This window comes from Esox lucius, chromosome 7 (assembly GCF_011004845.1).
Source record: "Esox lucius isolate fEsoLuc1 chromosome 7, fEsoLuc1.pri, whole genome shotgun sequence".
NCBI lineage: Eukaryota > Metazoa > Chordata > Actinopteri > Esociformes > Esocidae > Esox > Esox lucius.
Genome location: NC_047575.1, coordinates 49,831,496 through 49,841,635, shown reverse-complemented (window position 1 = coordinate 49,841,635; position 10,140 = coordinate 49,831,496). Strand labels below are relative to the sequence as shown.

The window sequence follows — 10,140 nt, the reverse complement described above, 5'->3', positions numbered from 1 at the left end:
CACACAGAGACAGAACACACACAGATAGAACACACACAGAGAGAGACAGAACACACACAGATAGAACACACACAGATAGAACACACACAGAGACACACACACAGAGACACACACACAGAGACACACAGAGAGAGACAGAACACACACAGAGACAGAACACAGACACACACACGGATAGACAGACAGACACAAACAGAAACAGAACACACACAGACAGAACGCACACACACACAAACAGAACAACAGACACACACACACACACCCACAGACAGACAGACATACACACACAGAAACAGAACACACACACACACAGACAGACACATACAAAGACAGATACACACAAAGACAAATAGACAAACACACACAGACAAACAGACACACACAGGATCAACACATTAGGTAGGTCATCTTCTAAAGACACACCTATGATGTATTGATATACACCTTCACCTCCCCCCCATACCTGAAGGTAGGTCATCTTCTAAAGACACACCTATGATGTATTGATATACACCTTCACCTCCCCCCCATACCTGAAGGTAGGTCATCTTCTAAAGACACACCTATGATGTATTGATATACACCTTCACCACTCCCCCATACCTGAAGGTAGGTCATCTTCTCCTTCGCCAGTGACACAAAGGGCAGGATGAACAGGGCCTTCTTCCTAGTCTCCAGAACTCTCTTCAGCATCAGCAGTTCTGCAACCAGGGTCTTCCCGGCACTGGTTGGGGCTGGGGGGGCAGAGGTCTACGGTAAGATGCTGGATTAGAGCTCAGGGCTTGTGTTTGAGGTCAGAGGGCGGGATTAGAGGTCAGGGGTTACAGGTTTGAGGTCAGGGTACCTGAGTAGACCAGGTTACGCCCCTGCAACACCTGTCCCATACTGAGACACTGGGCCTGCCAGGGGAACATGGAGCTGACGCCATGGCAACGGTACCGCTCCAGAACCGGGCCAGGAAGACCCCAGCTGGACAACAACAAGAGGTCACTCTGCTGCTCCGGACGAACACACACCACTGGTCTTCCAACACCTGCAGAGAAACACACACTTCACTGACACCCCAAAACCTGGAGGGAAACACACACTTCACTGACACCCCAAAATCTGGAGGGAAACACACACTTCACTGACACCCCAAAACCTGGAGGGAAACACACACTTCACTGACACCCCAAAACCTGGAGGGAAACACACACTTCACTGACACCCCAAAACCTGGAGGGAAACACACACTTCACTGACACCCCAAAACCTGGAGGGAAACACACACTTCACTGACACCCCAAAATCTGGAGGGAAACACACACTTCACTGACACCCCAAAACCTGGAGGGAAACACACACTTCACTGACACCCCAAAACCTGGAGGGAAACACACACTTCACTGACACCCCAAAACCTGGAGGGAAACACACACTTCACTGACACCCCAAAACCTGGAGGGAAACACACACTTCACTGACACCCCAAAACCTGGAGGGAAACACACACTTCACTGACACCCCAAAACCTGGAGGGAAACACACACTTCACTGACACCCCAAAACCTGGAGGGAAACACACACTTCACTGACACCCCAAAACCTGGAGGGAAACACACACTTCACTGACACCCCAAAACCTGGAGGGAAACACACACTTCACTGACACCCCAAAACCAATCTTTGGTGTGTTCAGGTTTTACTAACCTGGTGGGAACAAGGACAGTGTCCTGCTTGGGTACCTGTGGTGTTGAATGTGCTGGCCTCCAGTCCAGTTGGAAGTGTCAGAATGGAGGCAGACATATTGTTCCTCAGAGTCCGTTGTAGCTCCGCCCTTTCTCGAGCCAGGGCCAGGTGGGAGGGGCTGAACAGAATGAAGTCATCAGAAACATCTAAGGGGGAATCAGCATTCTGGAAGGATCTATTTCCTGTCCCAGTGGTTTCAGAGTTCCGCCTAGCCCTGCGCTTCCTCCTGCCAACAACAACAAACAACATTCAAATGGAAAGAAAACATGAAACCACATCATTGAGTTAGAAGATAGAATAAGATATTAAAAACAAGAATTTGTTGACAATTCCAAAGCAACCTTCTGGAGCTGCTGCCTCTCGGATTGGTCTCTTTGTTCTGCGGGGGCGGGGCACATGTGGGTCTATACGGAAGCATCATATCTTGTCCTGGTTCCTTGGAATCTTCACTAAACAGCAAGCGCTGAGCTAGATCCTTACAGTCCAGTGACTGCCGTACCTCCGTCCTCTCGCCAGACCTCTCCCCAGCCCGAGGGGGAGGCACTCTGTCTAGGGTCTGTGTGTTGGGGCCTGGTCCTCTCTCGCCTACCCCTTCATAAACACCTCCTCTGCCTGTCCCACTGTGACCTCCTCCTCGGTCTGTCCCACCATGACCTTTATCTGTCCCTCTGTGTCCTCCTCTTCCTCCTCTATCCGTCCCCCCGTGACTTCCTCCTCCTCCTCCTCTTTCTGTCCCAACATGACTTCCTCCTCTATATGTCCTACTGTGATTCCCTCCTCCCCCTCTATCTGGCCCACCATGACTTTCCCCTCTATCTGTCCCACCATGATTTCCTCCTCCTCCTCTATCTTTCCCAACATGACCTCCTCCTCTGTCTGTCCCTCCGTGACCTCCTCCAGGATATACGGCTTCCAGCGGCTGCAGTATCTCCTCATCCAGAGCCAGAGAAGCGTCTCCTCCCACACACCCCTGTCCAGCAGACACATTCTGGACCAGGTGAATGTTCTCACGCACAGTGTGTGTGTCGTCACGGAGAGTGTCAGTGTGTTGCAAGCGACTGGATCTTCTGGAATGAAGGGGCTTCTCAGGGACTCGGACGCTGCAAATGGAATCAGAGATCATTTAATTAAGCAGTGAGGTCAGAGGGGGTGTGGTATATGGCCAATTAACCAGAGCAAGAGAACATGGATCCATCATGCCTTGTTACCACTGTGCAGGCTGCTGGTGGTGGTGGTGTAATGGTGTGGGGGATGTTTTCTTGGCACACTTTAGGCCCCTTAGTGCCAATTGGGCATCCACAGCCTACCTGAGCATTGTTTCTGACCATGACCACCATGTACCCATCCTCTGATGGCTACTTCCAGCAGGATAATGCACCATGTCACAAAGCTCGAATCATTTTCAAATTGGTTTCTGGAACATGACAATGAGTTCACTGTACTGAAATGGCCCCCACAGTCACCAGATCTCAATCCAATAGAGCATCTTTGGGATGTGGTGGAACGGGAGCTTGGTGCCCTGGATGTGCATCCCACAAATCTCCATCAACTGCAAGATGCTATCCTATCAATATGGGCCAACATTTCTACAGAATGCTTTCAGCACCTTGTTGAATCAATGCCACGTAGAATTAAGGCAGTTCTGAAGGCGAAAGGGGGTCAAACACAGTATTAGTATGGTGTTCCTAATAATCCTTTAGGTGAGTGTATATATGTATACATACACACAGACACACACACACACACACACACACACACTCGTTCAAATGTTTGAAGTCACAAAAAAATGAAAAATATGTTTTTGTCCATTAAAATAACATCAAATTGATCAGACATACAGTGTGTAGGTGACTATTGTAGCATTATCAGCAACCATCAGGCCTGTTTACAATGAAACCTGTGTTTGCCAATCCAAATGTATCATTTAATAAGGCTAATTTATTATTAGAAACCCCTTTGGAAATGATGTAAGCACCCCTGAAAATTGTTGTGCTGATTAAAGAAGCAATAAAACTGGCCTTCTTTAGTTGAGTATCTTTATTTGTGAAAGACTCATCCTCTCTGGAATGATTTTTTAATACCCAATCATGTTACTGACCTGTTGCCAATTGACCTATTTATTTGTGTGATATTCCACCAGTCTTTTGGTCCAGTCTTTTGTGTTGCTGGCATCAAATTCAAAGTGAGCACGTAATTTCCAAGAAACCATAACATGTCTCAGTTTCAACATTTGACATGTTGTCTTGTTACTATTTTCCACTAAATATGGGCTTTAAATGATTTGCACCTCATTGCATTCTGTTTATCTAACCCAGCATTCCAACGTTTTTGGAAATGGGGTTGTATGTTTTCATGGAAAACAAGGACATTTCAAAGTGACCCCAAACTTTAGAACAGCAGTATACCAATAGACCATACATTATAAACACTATAAAACCTTTTACACTGTCCAAACATAGACAGAAAAGCATGTCTAGTGTTATAATATAGTAATAAGCAGAACAGAGCTTTAAACCACAGAACTGCAATGGTGCAATTGTTAATGCTAGGACATATATCAAAGTTGGTATACATGATGCTTATTACTGTGTGACAATGAGGTGTCCATTCATAACCTAATAATATCTACTGCATAACACTAATTAATCAATTAAATTATTCCACTGGAAAACACAGATAGCTAATTAACAACAGGTCTGTTCAAATATTGAACTAGCTCATTGTAAAATGGTAAATAAATATCAACCTCGTTTTCTTGATCTGATGTTGTCCCATGTAACATTTCCTTCTGGCTGGGGCGTTCATCCTCCCTAAAACGTGTCCTGCCCGGGAGGGCTGCCCAACGACGGTAGAGAGGGGAGCTCGGAGACCATCTAACTCCTTCTACCAACCTGGAATACACATTCAACCGTCTCATGATAACAGCTTATCATGGTGAAATAAAACACAATAGTCAATTTGCAAGAACCGTTCAATTCACACTCCTCAAAAGTGCAGTATTGAGTCTTCAACTATTATTTCTTGTAATTAGGTTTTATTTTCTATGATATTTATATAGTTACTGCACTGTGCCAAGGGAAATGGCAAAGGAAGCAATTCGTTAAATGTTCCATAATGTGTATTTCGTGTTGAAAAGCTGGATGACAATAAGGTAAAACCTGAAACTAGCTATATGAAGTTAGTAAAAAACTTTACTTAGATAAAATAAGACATTTCTTTTGATACAATTACCATAAAAAAAATTTGAACATACTGTAGCACCAACAGTAAGGAAGATCAGAAAACAGGCAACAATATATATTTTGTAAGAAAATGTAAACATACGCGAAGAATCAAAAACACCGCCAAGAGCCACATAAAAACTGTCCGATGGTGTGCAACAGTCAACAACTTACGTTCCAGGAGTCAGTATATGAAATCTCTACTGGGAATTATTGGCAAACAATTCACAATTAAAAGAGCACTTTGATTTGAAATTAAAGAAGAAGAAAAAAAGTAGTTTATTAAACTATTTGGGGATTGCTTTAAAGATGTTGAACTAGGCAAAGATAAAGATACAAATATCAGTTATTGAAACAATATTATAATTATATTTTCGACTCATGTTTAACTTCCATGGTGCCCATAACGTTCAGGAGAAAATGTCTGATAATAAAAGGGCTTTAATGTCTGAAATGGGAAAATGTTCTGTACGACGTTAAATGTTTCCTTGATGCTGTGGCGTGTTCAATGTATTACATTTACGGCAAAAACGTTTCTCAAATTTCAAATCTCAGATTATTTTAATGATTGGAACAATGATGAACTCAGCCACGAACTGTGGGTGGCGCTGCGCCACGTCTGCCCTCTCCGTTGTTTTTAAATATGCATCGGAAGTTACGCGGTAACAAAAAAAGAATGGACACTTTTGTTTACGAACTTTCCAGTTTGCTTGCTTGTTGGGTTTAGTAGAAGTCAGTGATCGTTCGTATAGTTCGCAGACATGTCTACTAAGAAGTGGAGAGATTTTTCAAAATCTACTAGCTATATATTTAACATGTTTTTAAGGGAAGGCTATAGCTGTCGGGTTGAAAGAAAGCAGAGCAAGAGGCAAAGCAAAACATGGCTAGTTAGCTACCGGTAATTACAGTAGCTACTAGTCAGACATCCGTATTTCCGCAGTACCAGACAGCTGATGTCTGTCAGAAGGGCTCTGGTGGACTGTGCTGTGCTTTCTCTGCAGGATCAGTGTGTGTTATATCCCTGTTGTAGAGGATGCTTCTCCAGGGTACTACGGACAGACACGACCTGGTAAGACACAGAAAAAAAAACATTTAATCAAACTGGGACTGCAGTTTTTACGCAGTAAATCTTTTCAATGGTCACATTTCTGGGTTGTTGTTATATTCTGGGTTCCTGTTAAAAGCATCATAGTATAGGTCTATACCTACTGGTGGGCACAGGGGTTTAGCATCAGGTTGATACCAGGCTCGTGTTTGACTGGCTGTTATGGATGTCCTGTAGGTGGCGGTGCTCCAGGTGTGGCTACAGGTGTCTGGAACAACACCTGGACTATAGGTACCGTCTGTCTCTAAGGGTAACCAGGGGGAACACCATATTTGGGTTGACAGTCTTCGGGAGCTGCCTCAACCCCCTCTTTGGGGCCAAAGCCACTGACCTTCACAGGTAACACAGCCCTCCCTTCCACCTTCACAGGTAACACAGCCCCCCCCCACATTCACAGGTAACACAGCCCAGAATAAAATAACTGGGGGTTTAATTTTTATAAATGGGGGGCATATCTCATTTATATACCATTTGCAGTGTTTATGGGGAAACAAAACTGGGGGTCCACATATTCTATCAAACATTTTACATTCATTATCAGATTTTTGTGGTCGATATATATACTTTTTCATGATTGAATTTACATTTGTTGAAATCAGAAGCAGCATTTCTAAGTGATGGCACCAGGGTGCTCAGGTACAAATTAAAACAGCAGGGCCTCTCTAGTCGTTTGTATGAAACAGGATCTGATGTCAGAGTTGTAAATTAGTAAACTTTCACCCATACTGGTGGAAGATAAAGTCATCTGTATCGCTTCTGCACGATTCAGCCAAGGAGTTATGATGGCCTGTCTCCTTGGTACCGTCCAATAGTAGAAGAATCATTAGAGGCTTTTTACTTCCATTTCCTCTGAAAACCCAAACATATTGGTTGTATAACAAGGACTGTGTGTGCGTGTGTGTCCATGTCCAGGCTGGTGGAGGAGTCTTTAGGAGAAGAGGGACAGAGGTTAGGAGGTCACAGCAGGCTGCTGGTGAAGGCTGTTGAGGACTGCTTCATTGGAAGACATTTTGTTTTTGGGATAAAGGTACAGTAGAAGCTGAATCCTTATGATGGTTGATAGGCTGTAAATCTGAAAGACTTAATGGGAAAAAGTTGAACAGTCATAACATATGAACATCATATCTGCTGCCGGCCAATGTTCCTCAGGCACTTTATAAGGAAGTTGTATTTTACTTCAAATGTAATATTAAGTCATCCAGACTTGTATGAGTCATAGGATTCAGTTTCTCTGTCTTCAGCAGATGTTTCACTGGTCAGCTCCAATGCGTTAACCCTGGTCAACCCACTGGGTTATGTGTTCTGTTATTTCAATGTGATCCATGTATTTTGCAGCTCTCTGGGTCCCTCCCACCTGGGACAGAGTCAGGAAGTCAGTTCATAGCCAGTCAGATTTCTCTCCCCTTGGCTGCTGCTCCTGGCTGCTCTGTGGTCAGTTACTACAGAACCCTCCTCCACCAGGCTGCCCTCGGTCCTGCCTGGATATCTGACCCTGGACCAGCTCCACAGTCCATCGCCAACACCAATGGAGCTCCTCTCCTGCTGCCCCCATCTACTGAGGGTAGTTTTAACTCTACGCTGCCTGCCTGTGGTGGCTCCCTGTCACTGCACTGCTCCTTTACCCGGACCCCCACCTACACCCAGACAGTACCATGGCAACAGTCTCCAGGTGTGATCACCTCGTCTGCAGAGCAGGAGGAGGAGTGTAGCTTTCAGGGGGGGGAGAAGGGGAGAGAGAGAGGTCTGGGGGAGGTCCCAGGGAGACTGAAAATTCCTGGTGTGTCAGGGAGGCTGATCTCCCCATTCAGCTTGCCCCAGCCACCCTGCCAGGAGGAGGGGAACAACAGGGACAGCTATTGGGATGTTCTGTCCTCTTTCTGTGAAGTCCCTGACTCCCCTGTCCCCAGTCCTGCCTCTCTCACATGGGCTGCCCCAATGCAGCCCAGCCACAGGCAGGCTGTACCATCCAGCGCCAGGAAGAGGGGTGTTCCAGAAACTGAGTGTCTCTCAGAGAGTCATCTTACTGACCTAGCTGACCACGTTCCCTGGGAAGACCTGCCCTTCTCAGAGAGTCTTGGGGAGTTTGTCTGTAATCCTGCAGACACTGACCCAGAAACAGACCATCAGAACCGGTCCACCACCCTGACAGAGCCAATCCCCATGTTACCCAGAACTCTACTGGACATTACTAACGTTGAAGGGGTAACTCATGGAGGACTCAGTCCTCAGTCACAAGAACACAAACACTCTGCTGACTTGGAAGAAGAGGAGGATGATTATAACTGTTCAGCAGATCTCTTCCACTATGCTGATAACAGCACAGACACACACACACCACATGTGGACGGTCACACAGACACACACCCACCACATGTGGATGGTCACACAGACACACACACACCACACGTGGATGGTCACACAGACACACACACACCACATGTGGATGGTCACACAGACACACACACACCACACGTGGATGGTCACACAGACACACACACACCACATGTGGACGGTCACACAGACACACACCCACCACATGTGGATGGTCACACAGACACACACACACCACACGTGGATGGTCACACAGACACACACACACCACACGTGGACGGTCACACAGACACACACCCACCACATGTGGATGGTCACACAGACACACACCCACCACATGTGGACGGTCACACAGACACACACCCACCACATGTGGACGGTCACACAGACACACACCCACCACATGTGGACGGTCACACAGACACACACACACCACACGTGGATGGTCACACAGACACACACCCACCACATGTGGATGGTCACACAGACACACACACACCACACGTGGATGGTCACACAGACACACACACACCACACGTGGACGGTCACACAGACACACACACACCACATGTGGATGGTCACACAGACACACACCCACCACATGTGGACGGTCACACAGACACACACCCACCACATGTGGACGGTCACACAGACACACACCCACCACATGTGGACGGTCACACAGACACACACCCACCACATGTGGACGGTCACACAGACACACACCCACCACATGTGGACGGTCACACAGACACACACACACCACACGTTGACTGTCACACAGACACACACACACCACACATTGACTGTCACACAGACACACACACACCACACATTGACTGTCACACAGACAGAGGTTCAGAGTGTGGTGACTCTGTGGATTTTGTCCCGTTCTCCCAGTCCACCCCTGTCAGCAGGAGAACTGCTCCACTACACAGCCTGCAGCTCAGAGCCCAGCGACACACTCCTAGAGCTCTCACACACACACCTCGAGCACTGCGGCAGGAGCCCAGGAACTCGTTAAGAGCTTGGCAGAGGATCTTCGGTGGAGCTCTTAAGAGAACTGCAGAGAGCAGAAGAGGCAGCAGTCTGGGTGAGGAATCTGACATGGTGCCTCCTTCTCCAGCAGCGCCGTGTTCACTGAGGTCCACCGGTAGCTCCAGGAGGAGAATCAGTGGGGTCAAGGGGTCAGAAGGTGGCAGCTACCTGAGAACTAAGGGTGGAGCGCAGATGAGAGCGGCTTCATCCCTAACTAACAGACAGCATGCTGATTGGGAGAGACATGTTCCCCACACACTGACTGACAGACAAACCAACCAATGCCAGACACCTTCCTGTCCCTCCCTCCAGGAGAAGAAAGTGTCAGATTGGTCCAGTGATCCGGAGATCGAAGGGTGTGATTGGTCCAGAGACATGTTTGATGACTCTTTCTAAAGTTTCTAGTGGCAAAGACCCTTTAAATTATTCAACTATCTACCGCATTGCATTCTCTTCTTTACCCGATCCAGGACGTTAAAGGAAGTTAATTATCAAACATGCCATGGGACTTCACTAGTGATCATTAGCGTTACTTTAGCAGCAGGATATTATGCTGGCAGCACTCAGATTTTCTTTATCACAATAAAAGCCATCATTTAAATGTATAAGGCAATATAGTTAACAATCTAGTCTGTAAAACAGAACAGACAAGAATAACATTGGAACAGACATTAAACATAAAATGTACAGACTACATTAACTATAATACCGTAT

At 46.4% G+C, this 10,140-nt stretch overlaps 2 protein-coding genes across 2 annotated transcripts in view; one reads left to right on the top strand and one right to left on the bottom strand.

The window, feature by feature from the left end:
• Nucleotides 1–5,104, bottom strand: part of polq (polymerase (DNA directed), theta) — a 44,242-nt gene extending 39,138 nt beyond the window's left edge. Inside the window, exons 1-6 of the mRNA XM_034293026.1 lie at nucleotides 5,056–5,104; nucleotides 4,478–4,622; nucleotides 2,073–2,831; nucleotides 1,728–1,957; nucleotides 845–1,033; nucleotides 604–734 (exon numbers count right to left, since the gene is read on the bottom strand). Of these exons, the coding sequence (XP_034148917.1) occupies nucleotides 604–734; nucleotides 845–1,033; nucleotides 1,728–1,957; nucleotides 2,073–2,831; nucleotides 4,478–4,536 (1,368 nt within the window). The 5' untranslated portion in view covers nucleotides 4,537–4,622; nucleotides 5,056–5,104. The remainder of the gene's footprint in view (nucleotides 1–603; nucleotides 735–844; nucleotides 1,034–1,727; nucleotides 1,958–2,072; nucleotides 2,832–4,477; nucleotides 4,623–5,055) is intronic.
• A 477-nt stretch (nucleotides 5,105–5,581) lies between these two features.
• Nucleotides 5,582–9,822, top strand: ddias (DNA damage-induced apoptosis suppressor). The gene is made up of 5 exons (XM_034293025.1): nucleotides 5,582–6,021; nucleotides 6,235–6,396; nucleotides 6,970–7,084; nucleotides 7,393–8,451; nucleotides 9,289–9,822. Exons 1-5 carry the CDS (start codon nucleotides 5,906–5,908, stop codon nucleotides 9,820–9,822), a joined length of 1,986 nt encoding a protein of 661 aa, XP_034148916.1. The 5' UTR covers nucleotides 5,582–5,905.
• The last annotated feature ends 318 nt before the right edge of the window (nucleotides 9,823–10,140 follow it).

Excerpts from the sequence above, each read along its gene's own strand:
- ddias (XM_034293025.1), top strand. The coding sequence starts at position 5,906 with ATGTCTGTCAGAAGGGCTCTGGTGGACTGTGCTGTGCTTTCTCTGCAG. Across the intron at positions 6,022-6,234 it reads CTACGGACAGACACGACCTG|GTGGCGGTGCTCCAGGTGTG; the intron begins GTAAGACACAGA and ends GATGTCCTGTAG. Across the intron at positions 7,085-7,392 it reads ATTTTGTTTTTGGGATAAAG|CTCTCTGGGTCCCTCCCACC; the intron begins GTACAGTAGAAG and ends TGTATTTTGCAG.